We start from the raw sequence: 20,808 nt of genomic DNA, 5'->3' as shown, positions 1-20,808 counted from the left end.
TCCTACTTCACAGAAATAAATACCAAGTAACCAGGCCAAGTGGATTCATGTAACTGTTCCTGATTCTTCTGACATCCAAAAGATATGCTTAGAAAACTATATATGGGTTTATACATAGATAAAAGAAAAAAGGTAAGAAAATATACTACAATGTTAACTTCTGTAGATAATAGTAGTTATTTATCATTTTCATATTTTTCTGTATTTTCCAGACTCATGATCCTCAATTTAAATGAGTGCTCTTCTAAAACTTACCAAATTTCTCTAGTCAATTCACTTTTTTCACAATTAACTTTTATACTCTGCTCACACTTCTCAAAGTAAATGTTCTCTAGTATAGATGTCCTCCCACTTAACATTGCAAAAAAAAATTAAGTCATCTACCAACAGGAAATCCCTCCACTTCTGGCTCTAAACGTTATCTAACATTTGTACTCCGCTTCTTTCCTTGCCTGCTTCAACAACGGAAGCCCTCTATTTGTATTACAGACTCCATTCCTTCTATTCTTTTCAGGAACATTACACATTGTCAATAATCCATCCTTATCTAGATATTTAAGTTCTCCCTTTATTCCAGATCCTCCCATTTATATTTATGTCGTCAATCTCCTCCAGTTTGAAAAAGAAACTGTTACATGCTCCACATTTCTCTCTCCACTGCTCCCTTCTCAGCTAAACTTTCTGAAGGAGTTGACTGAACCGTCTCTATCCAAAGGCCCCTCCTCATCAACACATGCTAGTCTAGTTTTTTGCTCTAGTCATCACGGTCCTCTAATACCACATCAAACCAACATTTGTTGTGGACCTTATTCACTTCTTTCATCTGACCTCTCAGCAGTATTTGACAGGACTTCATTCTGGTAAAATAAAACCTTTCATGAGTTTCTTCCTTTGTGGCCACTTCTCGGGTCTGCTCTGGGGTTCAAGGTTTAGTTCCAGATTATTTTCTTTTCTCAAGCTATATGCTTTTCCCCTTACAATCTTCTCCACACTCATGCTTTGATATAACCAAAATTACATATCTAGCACTGATTTCTAAACTCTATCCATATAGTATCTATTCAATATCTCTGCATAAATATCTCAAAGGCACCTCAAATTCAGCTTCATTACGACTCTCAGCTGACTAAAGGTCTTTGAGAGTTTCCCCATTTGAACAGCATCAGAACGTATCAAGATTTGCCAGTTGGAAATTCAGAGACCTTCCTGAGAGCTCTCTCATGCCCCATATTTAATTCACCAACAACAAGCTATCAATTTTTGTTCATACACAGTTTGAACTCTGACAAGCCACATCATCTCCCTGCCATCCTTCTAACTCAAGTTAGAAGTCCTTCTAACTCTCTCCCTTGGACTGCAGTATGGTTTCTTAATTTATCTCCCTATGTCTACTCTCTCTGGTCCCTTACACCATGTCGTCTCTATATGGCTGCAAATTGTTAATTCAGTTTCTTTTTTTTTTTTTTAAGATTTATTTATTTATTTATGATAGACACACAGAGAGAGAGAGAGAGAGAGAGAGAGAGGCAGAGACACAGGCAGAGGGAGAAGCAGGCTCCATGCCGGGAGCCCAATGCGGGACTGGATCCCGGGACTCCAGGATCGCGTCCCGGGCCAAAGGCAGGCGCCTTTGTCAATATGGCATATATTCTACACATACTATACATAGGATGGTAGTGTCAGTAGTGGGCATTTAAACTGTTTTCAGTTTTTTTCGTTTTCTTTTTTTTTTAAGATTTTATTTATTCATTCTTTCACACAGAAAGAGAGAGGCAGAGACATAGGCAGAGGGAGAAGCAGGCTCCATGCAGTGAGCCCAATGTGGGACTCAATCCCATAACTCCAAGATCACACCCGGAGCCGAAGGCAGACGCTCAACTGCTGAGCCACCCAGGCGTTCCTGTTTTTAGTTTTTCAAGATTACAAATGATGATGAACCAAATACCTCTTTAGTTCATCTTTGCATATATCTTAGATGATTTTCTTTTTTTTTTTTCCGATGATTTTCTTAATGCTAAATCTCTAGAATGGGAGTTGCTGGATCAGGATATATACATTTTTAAGACTTTTGAGAGCCACAGCCACAGAAGTACAGTAGGACAACTATTTCCCTCCATCAAGATTAAGTATTACTGTACTTTTCAATCAAGTTGTTATAAATTGCATTTCTTCAATTACTAGTAAGATTGTACATTTTTCCTGTTTACTTCTTTTTCAGTGTGTGTGCTCATGTCCATTCCCAATTTTCCAGAGATGATTTATCTTGGATATAAGCACACTTTATAATCTGGTACTTTATCCTAATCGTAACACTTTTCTTATGCAAAACCATCAAATATTTGGTCCCCTCTCTTCTCTAACTTTAATCTTCTCAATTCTTGGCCTTAGCCACATTCCCCCACTACCACCACCTATTCCTGTCCCAACTGTTCCAGGGATCCAGACTCTTCCCCTTCTATGCCCTCTTTATGTTCAGTGCTGGCAGTCCAGGCCAGGCTCTCCCAGCCCCCTCTATTTATTGTGTGTGTCATTCAGCATTCACCTCCCTGACAAGGCAATCCATAACCCTCTGCCAAAAGAGAAAATTCCAACTGTTGCATTATTTTCTCTTATTCCAATTCACACTGATGGTCTTCTAAAATCCTACAATTAATCTGAATACAAATATATATTCATGTAACAATTAAGAATCCAAAAAGAATGTGACATAAGATTAAAGGCTCTATTCTAATTCCACATATGCCACTAACCAATCATCTAAATTTGGTAACAAGCCCTCTAATTCTTACTTTGTTTAGCTGTACAATGAACTGCAAAATGAACTAGGTTATGTCTATGATCTTTCCTATCTTTAAGATTCTATGATTCTTAAGACAGAATAAGAACAAAACTACTAAAAAGAAAGCAAACAGAAATGAGGTAATAAAGATACAATCATGAAAGTTTCACTAAGGAATGAAGACTTAAGCTGGGCTTAAATGACGAAGAATTAGAAGGCAAAATAAAGTTATTACAAGAAAGAGCACAAACAAAAGCACAAATCTTTGTTGAACATCTACATCTCAGAGGCTGATGCTCAAATTCTAGGAATGTAAGCAAGGTATTTCATCAGCTCAAGGAATCCAGGTACAGAAGCAACCTGGAACCAGCAAGGAAAACCTCACAGAGAAAATGACATGGGCTGGGAATTATCTGCCTCTATGCAAAATTGTATGAAATAAATTAGTGTAATTATGTCTAAATAACAACAGTATTATTTTGCATATCTTCTACCTTCGTAACCTTTATAGACATTGCTTTTTTGTACTTTAATCTATGCAGAAGATTAACCAAAAATATGTAAAAATGTATATACTCTTTCACCCAGCAACTTCATGGTTTGGGAATTTACCTTAAGGAAGAAGGAAGCAGACAATATGAAGGTTCACCTACAGAGATGCTCATTTTAGTAGTTTATAACAGTAAAACACTGAAAATGACCTAAACGTAATTCCATATGAATGGACTAGAAAAAAACTGTGATATATGCTTACAATAGAATATCATGTAGCTATTTAAATAATGTAGAAAAATGTGTACTCATTGACATAAAAAGAAAGATATTCATGATACAGAGATTAGTGATAGAAGCAGGCTACAAACAACATGATCTATTTTTTTGTATAAAAGTATACATTTATGTGTTTATGTATATATGGATACGCCTATATATGTGTACACACCCACACACACCCACACGCATATTTATGTATAAAAAGTTTTGAAGATAGAATCCAGGGTTTAAATCCCCATTCTTAAAACTTGGGTGAATTATCTAAACTTTAGTTTTTTAATCTCTAAGATGGATAATATACAATCCTTATGAAGATTAAATAGAAACAAATAGACAACACACACACAACACTTAATTCCCGGCTATCAAGGAAAATAAGTAAGCAATATTATTTACCTGAGACAGCTTCTAAAAAGTGATAAACTATTCTGTTGTTCAATCAAAATCATATTCCAGAAGAGAGATTTGTACTTACCAGGATACAATGCAAATTTGTTAAATTGACCACTTCACAAACAGTTTTTATTCTATCTATCAATCTTGCAAAATAGTTGACCATTTCTTCCCTTTTAATTATTTTTGCATATCGAGGGAAGGTAGGTGGAAGTAGCCTCTGGTTAACAAGGGGCTCAAAACCCATCATAATTGGATGATCTAAAAAGGAAAAATAAGGAAGATTTTCAATGCTTCACTGCATCTTAAATCTCAAATACTAAGAAATATAAAAAGAGAAACGCCAATTTCAAAAGCATCTTCAAATTCTTGTCACAGTATTGTCTAAATGAATTTTATAGTTTACAAACATCTATACATGTGCATTTAAAAAAAACGAGATAAACAGATTTAATAGCCTAAAAATTGTACTTCCCACCTACATGGAACTGATAACAGTGACAGAAAAGGGTTGCTAAAATTAACCATAAGCTAAAAGTGGGACCAAAAAAGTGAATATATTTCCTTAAAAAAAAAAAAAAAGCAATGCTGTAACCATGAGATTAACCATCTCATGAGAAAACCATGAGATTGCAGAGAAAAAGGTAAAATGGGATGTCTTCCCTTCAATCACTTAACAGTATAATCAACTCAAACTCAGTTACATAATAATGTAAAACAGAGAACAGTCCATGCCCCACCCTCATGAGTCTGGAATACATTTGGTACTGACATTAATTATAGAAGAGTGCTTTAAAATATAAATAACCTTTTACAAGAGACCTAAGGGTGATCTCCTCTTTCCCACACTCTGTCCACTGTGACCTCACTTTTCACACTAGTGCAAGACTCCAAAGTAAGTTTCTCTCAATTTGAAATCTAAAATGAACAAGCAGGGATCCCTGGGTGGCGCAGCGGTTTAGCGCCTGCCTTTGGCCCAGGGCGCGATCCTGGAGACCCGGGATGGAATCCCACGTCAGGCTCCCGGTGCATGGAGCCTGCTTCTCCCTCTGCCTGTGTCTCTGCCTCTCTCTCTCTCTCTGTGTGTGACTATCATAAATAAATAAATTAAAAAAATAAAAAAATAAAAAAAAAATAAAATGAACAAGTATATGAAATGAGAAGTGATTAAGAATCTGGGAATTGAGGTTCTCATTATACTACAAAGAGGCTATAAACCAAAAATAAATAAAATGGCTTCAGATGTTACTGAAAGATAAAATTAAGAGCTAAGTATGGGGTGCCTGAGTGGCTCAATCTGTTAAGCATTAAAACTCCTGATTTCAGCTCACGTCATGGTATCAGGGTTGTCAGAGTGAACCCTGCCTCAGGCTCCACTCTGGGTGTGGGGCCTGCTTAAGATTCTCTCCCTCAGATCCTCCCCCCCTAAAAAAAGTTAAGTTAAGCAGGTGTCATTATTAAGAATGAAAAGACTGGTATTTAACCAAATTATAATAATGCTCTTGTGATATATGTAATTATTCCTAAAGATCAAACAAATAAAGATGCCCCCTTAGGTTCTTGGTCTTCTTCTTCTTCTGTGTACTTAAGTCCTCCCTGGTTGAAGTTATTTATTCTTATATAAATTCCAATTTCACTCATGTTTTCCAGGCTAAAATCATTAGCCCAGAATCCTCCTTCTGGGCTCCAAACCTGAATTCTAACTGCATAATGGACATTTCTACCTTGGTACCCTATATCATCTCAAAAGGCACATGTCTAAAAACTACCATTATCTTGTCCCAAACACTGCTTCTCCTTATATTCCTTATATTCCCTTTCTCAATAAAATGACTGACAGCCCTTGCAATTGCTTAGGCCAGAAACCTTGTCTGATTTATTCAGTGCATAAGTCTTAAAAGTATTCTACATCCTAACATCCACTGACCACCCCCCTTCACTTATACTGTCATTGCAAAAGCCTAACTCATTCCCCTAAGCTGAATACTCCCTCCTTAATTAATTCTGTACACTGCCATCTCAATTGTTTTATCTAAATAACAATGTGATTTCATTCCACTAATCCAAAAATTTTGTTGGTTCCCTATTTTATACAGTACAAGATCACTGCTAAGGCACTGGATGGTACTTTAAAATTCCTGACACTCCTATAGAAAAAAAAAAATCTGTACTCCAACGAAAAACTATGCACTGTCAGATTGATTCAAGGCAGCTATTTTACAAATCTATAAACTTTAGGTAACTAACAGAAGACATGCAAATTCTGTCCTGACAGAGATTCACCTGACTTCCTCCCAACTCTACAGAAGAGTTTTGCCTCCACATATAATTTCAATATTCCAATGCTCCAGGTAAATTTGAAAAAATTTTAAAAGATTTTTATTTATTTGAGAGAGAGTGTGAGAGAATGAAAGACAAAGAGAGAAAAAGAGAGAGAACATACACAAGCGAGGGGGAGGGGCAGAGCAAGAAGCAGGCTCCCCAACAACCAAAGAGCCTGACATGAGGTTTGATCCCAGGACCCTTGATCATGACCTGAGCCAAAGGCAGATGCTTAACTGACTGAGCCACCCAAGCTCCCCTAACTTTGAATGTTTTAAAACTTCATGTCTAGTTATTTCACTGACTTCAACAAAATCCAAAAAACATATTCATTTTTATATCTGTATGAGAGTCACAGTTTTAACTTTTTTCTGAGTCACCTTTAAACATGCTCCATTTCCTAAGCACCTAAGCTATAACCAAGCCCACTGACTTACAAGTATCATGCTCTCTTATGCCTCTTTATTTATTCACTATTTGCTCTGCCTATAAAGTCTACACCTATTCTTAGCCTGAGAGACCTACTATAGCTTGGATTCCCTCTTATGCTTGGAACCCCCTGAGTACTGTGTATATATACTGCTACACTATCCATGTGGGATTACATGAATTCTCCCTCCGCTCTTTTGAAAGAACAGAACTGGCTTGTGTCCTGAACACCTAAATGCCTGGCTCATAAAAGACACTGGATACATGTTTTGTGAATGACAAGATTTCATACTCAAAATAAAATGAAAGACTGTTACCAGTATAAAACAGTCTGAATTTCTGATTTATAACCTTTCATTTAAGGTAAGTGTTGCAACGAGGATTCTGTAAGAAGCTTCTTTACTATACCAATATGAATACATTTTGGGCTTTAATGATAAATGCACAGAATCTAAATACTCAAATACTATATTATCTTTATTTTCCCTGAAAGCACTCTAATTTTCATCTAAAAGTATTACCCAGAAATATTCTCTTAATCTTAATAGACATATCTTAAGGCTTTAAACCATAAATAGAAGATACAGCTACTCATGAAAATCTATATTACCATGAAAAGTAAATATTAATGGGAGATGGGTATCAAATATATTCTACATTTTTGTACGAATTTAAACATGTAACATAAAAGGTTGCCTGATTGGTTATGCCTCTGACTCTTGATTTTGGCTCAGGTCATGATCAGGATTGTGGGAATGAGCCCCAAGTCGGGCTCCATGCTTAGCACAGAATCTGCTTGAGATTCTCTCTCTCCTTCTCCCCCTTCCCCTCCTCACACAGGTACTCTCTCTGAAATAAATTAAAAAAAGAAAGCAACATAAAACAGCATTAACATGTAAAACGAATTCAGCTGTCCTACAGACTACAGGGGTTTATAAGCAGCATTCCTGACCTACACCCGCTAGATGCCAGTAGCATCCCCTTAACTATGAAAACCAGAAATGGGTCCAGACATTGCCAAATGTCCCTGGGAGGCCCCAGTTGAGAAACACTAGTCTAGACAAATACAACAAGCAACTTTAATTCACTGTGGATAAGCTCAGGATGTAACATGACCATCTAATCCATGGAAAAATTAGATGAAAGACTGATAAGAAGTGAAATCTAAGGAAAGACTCAAATGATAAGTTAGCAAAACACTGGTCAGGAAAAATATTCCAAGCATATCAAAGGCCTAGAGGACAGAATATGGTCCCTTTGCTTTTTTCCATGAGGAGCTCCAATTTTCCGAATCATAGTTTCTCCAAACTTAGGAAGTAAAAATACATGCATATAAACAGAATGGGGACAAAGTCCCTCTGCATAAAGTTAGAAGGTAACTGTATGTTTCTCTCCATTCTCCACATATACTTAAATCACCCCCCTACAAACACCTCTCTGGACCTAATCCTTGTTAATGGTTAAAGTTATTCCTAGTAACTATTTTTAAGTCTCAGCTGTTGCTGAATCTCATACATAAGAACACTGTAACTATCCTGTACAGACATAACAACCTGCCTGAGCAGAGACAAACAGAAAAGCTGAGATAAGAGAGACTGAAGAAGTTGCTCAGAACAGAGAATAATTGTACAGGAAAGAGGCTAAAAACCAGGCAGGAGTTTGTATCTGGTTTCATGACAACATAAACTATGAAACCTTACAAGAAGTTTTACCACACCCACACGCCTCCTGGAATACACTGCTCTAACATTTCCCCGCCCTACATTTATCTTCTCTACTACACAATTTACCTCGCCTGGCTTCTATTAAAATAACCCGAAGGGCAGTGGTTTAGTGCCACCTTCAGCCCGGGGCATGATCCTGGAGACGGGGGATCGAGTCCCACGTTGGGCTCCCTGCATGGAGCCTGCTTCTCTCTCTGCCTGTGTCTCTGCCTCTCTCTCCTTCTGTGTCTCTCATGAATAAATAAATAAATAATCTTTAAAATAACCCAAAGAGCCCTTACAAAATGAGTCTGAAAAGAAGAAAATTCATATTACTTTCTACCCAGTGTGAGCTTTGCTTAATCAGGTTTTCATGAATTGGACACACAGTTCAAACAAGATAACTTCTGGAATTTCTTTTGTTTTTTTATTTTTTTAAAGATTTTATTTATTTATTCATAGAGATGCGGGGGGGGGGGGGGGGCAGAGAGAGAAGCAGGCTCCATGCAGAGAGCCTGACCTGGGATTCGATCCAGGGTCTCTAGGATCACACCCTGGGCTGCAGGCTGCGCTAAACCGCTGCACCACCAGGGCTGCCCTAGAATTTCTTTTGAAGTTCCAACTATGCCGAAGCATAAAAAAATCATCTTGCTTTTCCAGTTAAAATACTTCAAACATACTCCTTAGTAAGAATGCCAAATAAGGATTTTCCCCTCCCACTAGCACTCTTCTAAAAATAAAATAATAAACTATATAATTATTTGAAATTTCAAAACATTTTAAACAGCACACTGGTTTAAAGTGTTAAACAACTGGCCATTATTAACAGCAAAAAAGTTCTACAAATAGTACAAGGTTCTTGGAATATAAGATGTATAGTAACAATGTATTATAACTCAGCAAACTAAGTTATTAAAATTGATTAGATGCCAAAATAAAGATCCAGAAATGGGGGATCCCTGGGTGGCTCAGCTATTTAGCACTTGCCTTCGGCCCAAGGTGTGATCCTAGAGTCCCGGGGTTGAGTCCCATGTCAGACTTCCTGCATGGAGCCTGCTTCTCCCTCTGCCTGGGTCTCGGCTTCTCTCTCTATCTCTCTCTGTGTGTCTCTCATGAATAAATAAATAAAATCTTTTTTTTTTTTTTTTTTTTAAAGGGAGAAGCAGAGGGAGAAGCAGGCTCCATGTAGGAGCCTTACGTGGGACTCAATCCCGAGACTCCAGAATCACACCCTAGGCTGAAGGCAGGTGCTAAACCGCTGAGCCACCCAGGGATCCCCTAAATAAATAAAATCTTAAAAGAAAAAAAATCCAGAAATGTATATCAAGAGATAGAGATGACATATCATCTTCAGACATCTCTCCCCAAGGTTACATAGGCAATTTACAGTCACATTTATTGAAAGTTTTGGATGTTCTGAAATTGGAAGGAATTCTGGAAAACGATGAAGCTGCTAAGAATTTGTTAAATGATTTTGCACTTCTTGGCTACATTATTTCCTTTTATAAAATGTTTAACATTATTTTATGTGAAATAAGGCAGACAAAAAGGAGATATTATATGATCCCACTTATATGAGGTACCAGGAATAGCCCAATTCATAGACAAAAAGTACAACAGTGGTTACTAGGAATAAGGGGGAAACGGGAAGTTATTGTTTAACTAGTATGAAGTTTCAGTTCAGGAAGATGAAAAGTTCTAGAGATGAATAATACTGATAGTTACATGATAATGTGAATGTACTTGATGCCACTCAACTGTACACTTAAAAATGGTTAATATAGTAAATTTTATGTCATATATATTTCACAATAAAAAAAACTTACAAAAAGGCATCAAAACTGTTCAATGCAAAAGGCATGGCCTCAATGAATATTCTTTCATAATCACCAATGAGAATTTGCTGTACAATATTATGTGCATATCTACATATTTTGATTGTAAGATGTTTAAAGTGTACAATGTGATAATTTGATATATGTATACATCATGAAAACTAACACTCCCATCAAATTGATTAATATATTTATCACCTCACATATTCACTGTTCTTTCCCTTTGGTGAGAACATTTAAGTTCTATTTTCTCAGCAAATTTTAATTACACATGCAGTAGGTTTTTGGAGGTTTTTGTTTTTAAAAGATTTACTTATTTGAGAGAGCAAGCAAGCATGTGAACACAAGCAGTGGGTGGGGACAGAGGGAAAGCGAGAAGCAGCTCCTTGCTGAGCAGTGAGCCCGATGTGGGGCTCCATCCCAGGACCCTGAGATCATGACCTGAGCTGATAGCAGATGCTTAATCAACTGAGCCACAGTGCAGTGTTATAACCTATAATTACCATGTTCATACATTTTAAGGTTCGAGCCTCATAACTGAAAGTTTATACTCTTTTACCAACCTCTTCATATTTCCCCAAGCCTCCAGCAACCATCTTTTTACTGTTCCTATGAATTCAAGTTTCTGGTTTGACTGCACTTATATGTTATATATACCATGCAGCATTTGTGTTTCTTGGGTTTATTTAACTTTGTATAATGCTCTCCAGGTTTATCCACATTGTCACAAATAACATCTTTTTTTTTTTTTTAAACCATATGGTATAGAATTTTATACATATTATATATATAATACACACATTTTCTGTATCTATTCATCTATGAACAGACACTTAGGTCATTCCTATACACTGGCTATTGTAAATAATGCTAAAAAAAGGTTTAAGCATGTGAAGAGAGACCAAAAGAAAGCAAGGATAGTTATATCACACAAAATAGACTTTAAGCCAAAGACTATAATAAAAAAACAAAGACTGTCAATATATAAAAAAGAGATCAATTCATCAAGAAAATAATTATTTATGCACCAAACATAGGAACACCTAAATATATAAAACAAGTATTAACAGATCTAAACAGAGAAACAGATAACACATTAAAAACAGGGGACTTTAATACCTACCTTCAACAATGGATAGATGATCCAGGCCAAAAAAAAAAAGTCAATAAGGAAACTGTATAGGTGAGCTATAAATAGACCCTAACAAGAAATACACAAAACATTTCATACAACAGCAGCAGAATGCACATTCTTAAGTGAATATGAAGCATTCTCCATGACAGATCAAGTAATAGGTCACCAAACAAATCTTAGCACATTTAGGAAGATAAACCACACCAACTATCTTTTCTGACCACAACAGTATGAACTAAAAATCAATAGGAGGAAAGCTGGAAATTTACAAATATGTGGAAACCAAACAACCAATAGGCCAAATAAAAAAATACCTGGAAACAAATGAAAATAGAAACACAATATACCAAAACCTACAAGATACTGCAAAAGCATTTCTGAGAGAGAAGTTTATAAGGAAAAATTCATCTATTAAGAAATCAGAAAGATCTCAAATACACAACCTAACTTTACACACCTCAAGGAACTAGAAAAAGAACAAACTAAGCCTAAAGTTAGCAGAAAGAAAGAAATAATAAAGATCAGAGTGGAAATAAACAGAGATCCTCCTCCCCCCCAAAAGGAAAGATCAATGAAATTAAAAGCTGGTTTTTGAAAAGATAAATAAAACGGACAAATGTTTAACTATAATCTATTTTTTTAAATTAGAGATTTTAATCCATTTATATTTAAAGTAATAATTGATAGGTATAGGCTTATTACTATTTTGGTTTTTCTTTGTACTGTTTTACTGTTTGTTTGTTTGTTTTTAGAGAGAGGGGAGGGGCAGAAGGAGAGGAGGAAAGATAATCTTAACAGGCTCCATGCCCAGCAGGGCTTGATCTCACTACCAAGATCATGAACTGAGCCAAAATCATAATGGACTGAGCCACCAAGACACTGACCAACTCGCGTTAATTTTGTTAGTTTTGTACTGATCGTTTTGTAAATTCCTTTTTCCTTCTCTTGTTCTCTTTCATTGCTATTTGGCAATTTTCTATAGCAGTATGCTCTGAATTACTTTCTCTTTACATTCTGTATTTCTACTGTTTTTCTTTTGTGATTACAAGACTTGCATTAAAACATACTTCTAAGTATTTTAAGCTGATAACTTCAAACACATAAAAAAGCTTCCTCCTCCCCCCCATATTTTGCTCATGATGTCATAATTTCCATCTTTAAAAAAAAAATTTACTCATTTGACAGAAAGAGAGACGGAGCATAAGCAGGGGGAGATGGAAAGGGAGAAGACTCTGACTGAGCAGGGAGCCTGATATGAGGCTCGATCCTGGGATCATGACCTGAGCCAAAGGCAGATGCTCAAGTGACTGAGCCACCCAGGTGCCCCTTTTATCTTTTAATTTTCATACTAGAGTCATAATTGATTTATTCACCACCATTATAACACTAGAGTTTTCTGAATGTATTTACTTTTACCAGTATTATATACTTCTACACATTTTCCTGCTACTAATTAGCAACCTTTCATTTCATCTTAAAGAACTCCCCTTAACATTTCTTGTGAGGGTGGGTCTGGTGATGATGAACTCCCTCAGCTTCTGCTTTTCTAGAAAACTCTCTCCTTCAATCCTGAATAACTTGGCTGGGTAAAGTGTACTTGGTTGGCATGTTTTTTGCTTATTGCTTTGAATATATGAATATATGTGGCAAGCGAGGTTTCTGCTCAAAAATCTACTGACAGCCTCAGGGGGGTTCACTTTCACATAACAAGTTGCTTTTCTTTTGCTGCTTTCCAGATGCTTTGTCTTTAACTTTTGACAATTTAATCATAATGTGTCTTGGTGTGGGTCTCTGAGTTTATCTTGTCTGTACTTCCTAGGCTTCCTGGATCTGGATGTCTGTTTCTTTCCCCAGCTTAGGAAAGTTTTCAGTCAGCTATTATTTTTGTGAGCAAGCTTTCTGCTCCTTTCTCTCTTTCTCTTCTCTGGGATCCCTAGAATGTATACACTGGTCTGCTTTTATGGTGGCGCCCCATAGTCCCATAAGCTATCTTTACTTTTTGAATTTTTTCTTTTCTTTCTGCTCCTCTGGGTGAATTCCACTGACCTATCAAGTTTATCTTTTCTTCCACTTGATCTAGTCTGTCTGGAATGCCTCTACTGAATTTTTCATTTGTTATTGTATTCTTCAGCTCTGTGATTTCTTTTTGGTACTTGATATATTTTCTATGTCCTTGTCGAAATTCTTACTTTAGTCATGCATTGCATCCTCACTATGATGAAAATCTTTGTGACTGTTATTTTAACCTATCAATTAGGTAAATCACTTATCTCTGTACCAAGACCCATCGGTGTCCCAAAGAGAAGAATGAGTCAGTACCTAGATGCAAATTGATTAGAAGCTGGATCCCCACACAGTAGATGGGAAAGTCTGTAGTTAGGTGCCTTCAGGGGAAAAACTGAAAGATAGGCATATCTGCCTAATTCCTTTATGGCTAAGCCTGGGTGTATAGTTCCTACACCCATTAAAAACTTTATCTTTGGGACAGCTGGGTGGCTCAGTGGTGGAGTGTCTGCCTTCCGCTCAGGGTGTGACCCCAGAGTCCCAGGATTGAGTCCCACATCAGGCTCCCTGCAGGGAGCCTGCTTCTCCCTCTGCCAATGTCTCTGCCTCTGTCTCTCTCATCAATAAATAAATAAAATCTTTAAAAAACTGTATCTTTGTTTGCTACATTACTGTGGGACATGTGGATACAACCTCATTGACATCAGAGATAGGCTTGTCCCCCAAGTGGCAGCTGCAGAAGCCTGGGCACCAGATATGTGTACAAGTGCCATCCCAGGAGATACTGGTAACTGGTTTTTATTATTGAAGCAGGCTAGAGGGAGAAGGTGGCAGAAGAGGTGCCTGCTGGTTTCCCCAGTCTTTGGGGAAGAACTCAGCCAGCCTCTGGATGCCTGCTAAATTGTTAAGACAGCAGCTTTAAAGTACCTAGATAAACCTATTTCAGGGATAGACTAATTCTGTGCTGAGCCCTGTAGCTATAGTCCATTAAGAATTGTTTTGTTTGCTAGACTCATGAATGGAAGCTCCTTTAACTAACAGACCTAGGCAATCTGGGTCTCGTTCCTCAGGTGGTATCTGCAAAAGCTAGGATGCAGATATGCATACAATCTCCTTCTAGGGAAATACTGGTGACTTGGAGTGGGTTGGAGGGAGAAGGTGGGCAAGGTATTCTCTAGCTTCCATGGTCTCTGGGGAGGATCCTAGCCAGCCCCTCATGCCTACTAAATTAGAAGCTTGGCCCTCAGGTAGCAACTTTTAAAGAGTACAAATAAATCTCACAAACCTATTAAGAATTGCTTCTTTGTTCGCTATAGTCTTGTGGATCTTGTCAACACAAGACCTGTTGGCTTTCAGAGGTAGGTATTTTAGGTGGTTGTCCCTCTAGAGGGAGTCCTAAAAGTTGGGGTGCTAGATGTGAGGTCCAAATTTTTTATTTTTCAGGTACAGGCTGGGAGTTGGGGTTTCTGTTCCAATTGTATTATGCTGTTTTGGGGGTGGGAGTGATGATGAGACTATGTCTCAGCCTTCCCTACCTTTTTTTTTTTTTGTTCTAAGATTTATTTATTTACGAGAGAGAGAGAGAGAGAGAGAGAGAAAGAGCACATTCATCCAACTGCAGGGGAGAGGGGCAGAAGGAGAGAATTTAAAGCAGACTCCTCACTGAGCACTGAGCCCACACAGGGCTCAATTTCACAACCTTTGAGATCACGACTTGAGCCAAGTCCAAGAGCTGAACGTTCAACAGACTCAGCCACCCAGGCGCCCCCCTTTCCTGTTTTAATGTATTTTCCCATCTGTCTGATGTATAGTACTTGTTCAGCTAATTTTCAGATCTCATTCAGAGAGAAGTATTCTGTGTATCTGCACATTTATTTAGTAGTGTGTCCATGGGAGGAAAGGAGCCTCCAACATCACTATCTTGGTCAACTCCCACTCCCCAGTCATTTTAGCGGACAGTGATTTTAGGAAGTAAGGTCTGGATGTTACATGTTTTCACTGCTATTGGTGTATCACTGCTCCCAGGTTCTCTAGATGACAGAACCAAAAAATGTTATGACACATTTCTGTATCAATCTATGCATAATAAAAACTATGAATTTATTCCCATACCTTTAATTTCAATTCAATACTATAGAGTTCAATCTACTTTTCTCCCTTTCTAGAAATTAGCATAACTCCCTGAGAAACATTGGCACACCATGGTTCTCAATACATTTTTAAATATGATCAATTCCACTGTATGTAATCAATGTTTGTAATAGTTTCTAAGGCTGTTGTAACAAATTATTGCAAATTGGATGAAAACAATAGACATTTATTACAATTTTGAAAGCCCTAAGTTTAGGTCAGTATCAGTTTCATGGGCTGAAATCAAGGGCAACACTCCACTCAAAGGCTTTAAGAGAAAGTTTGTTCATTGTTTCTTCCAGTTTCTGCGGCTATTGGTATTCCTTGGCCTGCTCACGCCAATCTCTACCTTGGTCTTCACATCATCTTCTCCTCTTACCTGTGACCAATCTCTCCCTGCCTCTCTTTTGAGGATACCTAAATAGCACTTGGAGCCTACCCAGATAATCTAAGATTATCTCATCAAAATATCCTTACTTACTCACATATAAGGTTAGGACCTTGATGCTTAGGGCTATTACTCAGCCCATTACAACCTCCTACCAGTGACATCTACCTCCCCACATAGATGTGCTCTCACCTTATTTAGGTTCTGATATGCCAAGTCATCATAGTGCCCACCTTGTTTGGGCTCTTACACTTCATGCCAGGCCACTCTTCTAGAGATGCCTCCTTACCCCATTTGAGCTCTGAAACTCCACACCAGATCACCTTTATGTACAGATACCTTTCCTCAACCTGTTTCTGCTCAGATTGAAAAAAGGTTCTCCTTTTCTCACCAGAGCCATCTTTCCTTTCTGACACCTTCATTTTGCTGCTTAAGTAGATATTCAATTCTGGGCTATCCTCCTGTGCAGATGGCTCTCTTCACCCCACTTCTGATCTGACATCCTACACTTGGGCACCCCTCCAAAGAAACACTTTCCTCACTAGGCATAAGCTCTGAAACTCCCTCCATACACAGATGCCGTTGTTCCCTTGCATGGTCTCCAACAGCCAGACACACAGCTACCTCGATAGGTATACATACCTCTATCTGCCTCAGGTTCTAGCACTCCAGGTCAGGCCACATTCACATGCCCTCCTCACCCTGTCTGGGCTCCCACACGCCTTTTAGGCCATAAAACTCTGCAGTAGGCTGCTCTCCCACAGACAGCCTCCTATCCTATTTAGGCTTTTGACACACAGCACCAAGTTGCTCTGAGGAGGTTACCCTCCTGATATTGCTTAGGCTAAGGCATCCAAGGTCAGCTACTCTCTTGTACAGACTCCTTTCTCACCTCACTTGAGAAGCACTGAATCTAGCCATTCATGATGAGGCCTTCCTCAAGCCACTTTACCTTCAAAACCTTGTTCCAGGCCCACCTCTTTGCAGATGCCCTCCCCATTCCACTACCAGTCTAAAAATGGACATACACTCACCCCACACAGGCTTTAATGGCCCTGAAGAATGTCCTGTTAGGACAACATCCTTCCTACCCACAAGGTTGCAACACACTGTGTCAAGCCACCCCTATTCCGTTTGTGGATACCATTCTATTCCTGGGTCAAGCTCCAACATCCTGCTCTAGTAAAGATGCCCAGCTTGCTCAGGCCAACTTCATGGCTTCAGGACTGAATTTTTTTAAGAGCCGAAGGGAAGAACAAGAAGAAGACTGTACTTTTGTCCCCACTTCACAGGGAATACGTGTTTTCTCCTTTGCAATGCTTGTGACTTTTTCTTTCACTACAGTTTACTCCGGTTACATTTTCTTTCTGATAATTGATAAGTTTTCTTAATTTTATAGCTATAAGTTTCTAAGTATCTCCAAGGTTCATTCAGGTATCTATTAATTTCTTCACCCATAAAATCAATGATTTTCACCTCCTTTGACCCACCAATTTAAATTATCTCCATCATCACTGGTTACTTTTGTATGTTTTTATCTAATATTTCTGATAGATTTATTGCCTCTTAACTAGGGTCTTTGGACACAAGCAATATGAAAAGTCTTCTTCCTCCCCTTTATCTCTTGACTTTTGTTAAATGGTTACTTTTATGTTGTGAAGGTTCAAGATACTTAAGTTACATTTAGTTAAATCAATTTCCATAGCTATTTTTGGTACAGTTCTACAATGAAATGGATTTAATGCTTACTGCTCATTCTTTACGCCATAGCTTTTCCAGTTATGCCTTGGGAAGCTGAATTTTCTCTCTTTTCCCCCAGAAGATTTTATTTATTTATTCATGAGAGCCACAGAAAAAGAGAGTCAGAAACAGAAGCAAAATCCATGCAGGGTGCCCAACGTGGGACTCGATCCTGGGACCATGGGATCACGCCCTGAGCTGAAGGCAGATGTTCAACTGCTGAGCCCCCCAGGTGCCCAGTAAGCTGAATTTCATTCTTTATTCCAATCTTTTTTTTTGCCAGGAAAGTCATAGGAAGATTATTTCCAGAGTTCTTACAAGTGTAAAAATACTGGTCACTTAAGAGATACAAAATTCTTAGATCACTTAAGAGATATAAAATCCTTTACTCAAGAACTTTTAGGTACCCTTCTACTTTATGTGTTCAATGCTGACGTGAAGGACTCTGAAGTCAGGATGTACACATAATTGTGGCTTTATATCTAAAGTAAAACTTACTAGGACATACCTAACAATTAATACTTCTTTATCAATTTTGCATCGGACACATTATAGCCTTCAAATTAAACCTGTAGATTTAATTGTTTGCTTCTTTTTAGAAGTGTTAAACATTTTCTTTCCTGTTCTGTTATTTGGTTATCCTCTTAAGTAATACCAATTATGAGTATATTGAATCCTCTTTGGCTATTATTTTCTAATACTTCAGATATCTTTATTCACTTTCATTTTGCTAGTTTTTTCCTCAGTCCTGATATCCATGTCCTTTACAACTTTTCAGCAATGTGTAGCATACTTTTTACTATTTTCAGTGAGGTGTTTCACTTTTTTTTTTTCCCAAAGATTTTATTTATTTGACAGAGAGAGACAGGGAGCGAGTGCATAAGCAAGGGAAACAGCAGAGGGAGAAGGCAGAGGCTCCTCACTGAGCAGGGAGCCTGATGTGGGGCTCCATTCCAGGACCCCGGGATCAAGAACAGAGCTAAAGGCAGACACTTTTACCAACTGAGCCACCCAGACGCCGGAGCTGTTCAGTTTCAGGATTTATTTTCTTTTCCTTACCTAAACCCTTCCTGCTCACAGGTACTTTGTTATTATTTCTTACTTTACTCTTAATATTTCCGCTTGTGGTCGTTTTATAGAAGTTCCTTAATTTTTAAAAAATATATTCTTTGAAATTGTGCAGAAAAAATGTCTCTGGTGTTTTTCATCTGCCTTTTGTTTTTCTTGTTTGCTCATTAATTTTCTAGAATATCTGTGTATAAATACTGTGCAGTTGCTTTTTAAATATTATATTGAGTGAATGCTTCCTGAGTCAATTTGCCTGAGGTGTTAGAATAGTATTCTAGACTAACAGGAAGGCTCACTGACTTGCAGTTAAGCCCCATATGATGTGCCTGTGTGAGCAAGCAAAAGAAGTTACCTACTTTTCTATCTCCTTTACTGAACAAAGATTACCAGTTGACAGACTGTTAATTAGCATCCTCTCTGTCTTGCAGGAGTAACATCTTTAGCACATTTGCATGGTCTCTGTTGCAGCCCTAATCAGACAGGTTCCCACAGCTGATTTCAATACCCCACTCTTACCTATTATTCCAAAAGAATCCCTGATTTTGTCCTTCAGATTACACTTACTACGTTGGAAAACATGTGCTTTACTGGTCTGCTAATGTTTACACCCAAAAAATCTTGGAATCCATTCTTAATGTTCTCCTTCATCTGGGAGGCTCCCACTGTGTTTGCCAGCACTTTTTATTTTATTATTATTATTTTTTAGTCATTCTATTTTCTTTTGGATTATAAGGTTTCTATTTCTTAGCAAGTTGGGAGGATTCTGTTTTTCGTGTTCTTTATAGTTTTCATTTGGTTGTAGAGAGAAGCAGCAAAACTGGTTTCCCACCTAAAAACCAGAAGTCTTCTGGATTATACCCACACATGACACATGTGGACTGTGTGTATATGGATTTTTAAGAAGAAAAGTGTTTTAATGAAGAATAATATGAATATGAAATCATTATGATATACCACTGGAACTGTTACACGACAGCTGTATCTCAATTAAAAAAAAAGTAAACTCAAGTTTCTGTCACAAGTACATCCACAACAGGCCTCTCTGTATATGTATACGATAAGCATGTATAAATTATATGTACATATACACTTCTGTCCCGTCTCTATTGCAGTTAAATCATAATTTTATTATGATTAATATTCAGGCATGTACACCATTATGTAAATGATATTCTTATCTGGGCTGTGGAAAACTTTGCAAACCTAGAAATAACTCAGATTTATTCTGAAGTTAATCACGGTCTTCAACCCCAAATCCTTTGCCCATTCTCTAAACTTTTTACTATATCAAACACAATAGCTATTGCATTCATTTTACTGGTGACAAGTTTTGTATCTAGTTTGAGACATCTCGCCTAGAGCCCTGTGACTTTTTCCAAGCTGGATTTGTACTTGATGTAGTGCTGAGTTACTATCTGGTGATCTCACTGGATAATCACCCTGGGGATATTCATTATGCTCTCCTGCTGGATGCTCATTCCCCAAATCCGTTGCTTTTCTTTTTCTTGATTTACTATTTTTAATTCCAGTAAAATTAACATAGTGTTGTATTAATTTCAGATGCACAATATAGTGATTCAAAAATGTGATGCACTAATCAGTGCTAATCACAATAAGTGTATTCTTTATCCCTTTCACCTGTTTCACCCATTCCTCCTGCCCCACCTCCTCCCTAGTAACCATAGGTTTTTTTCTATATTTATAAGCCTGATTTTTATTTGTCTCTTTTTTTCCTTTGTTCATTTGTTTCTTAAATTCCACCTCTGAGGGGTGCCTGGGTGGCTTAGTTGTTTAAATGTCCAACTCTTGATTTCAACTCTAGTCACGATGATCTTAGGGTGATGAGACTGAGCCCCATGTTGGGGTCTGTGCTCAGCAGAGTCCCCCTTTGTTCCTCCTGCTGGTTGCTCTCTCACAAATAAATAAAATCTTTTAAAAAATTCCTTATTTGAGTTAAATCATATGGTATATGTCTACCTTGACTGACTGACTTCACTTAGCTTATACCCTCTAGATCCATGTTCCTGCAAATGGGAAGGGCCTATTCCTTTTTTATGGCAATGTAATATTCCAGTGTGTGAATACATAGTTGTGTATAAAAAACCTCT

At 37.7% G+C, this 20,808-nt stretch overlaps 1 protein-coding gene across 6 annotated transcripts in view; it reads right to left on the bottom strand.

The window, feature by feature from the left end:
* NAA35 (N-alpha-acetyltransferase 35, NatC auxiliary subunit) overlaps positions 1-20,808 on the bottom strand; it is a 105,645-nt gene that overhangs the window by 26,963 nt on the left and 57,874 nt on the right. For all 6 annotated transcript variants that reach the window (XM_025984161.2, XM_072763325.1, XM_025984160.2 and 3 more), the window contains exon 12: positions 4,029-4,207. In XM_025984161.2, the coding sequence (XP_025839946.1) occupies positions 4,029-4,207 (179 nt within the window). The remainder of the gene's footprint in view (positions 1-4,028; positions 4,208-20,808) is intronic.

This window comes from Vulpes vulpes, chromosome 1 (assembly GCF_048418805.1).
Source record: "Vulpes vulpes isolate BD-2025 chromosome 1, VulVul3, whole genome shotgun sequence".
In the NCBI taxonomy this organism is placed as follows: Eukaryota; Metazoa; Chordata; class Mammalia; order Carnivora; family Canidae; genus Vulpes; species Vulpes vulpes.
The sequence above is the reverse complement of the archived record's forward strand: the minus strand, read 5'-3'. Positions and strand labels throughout refer to the sequence as shown.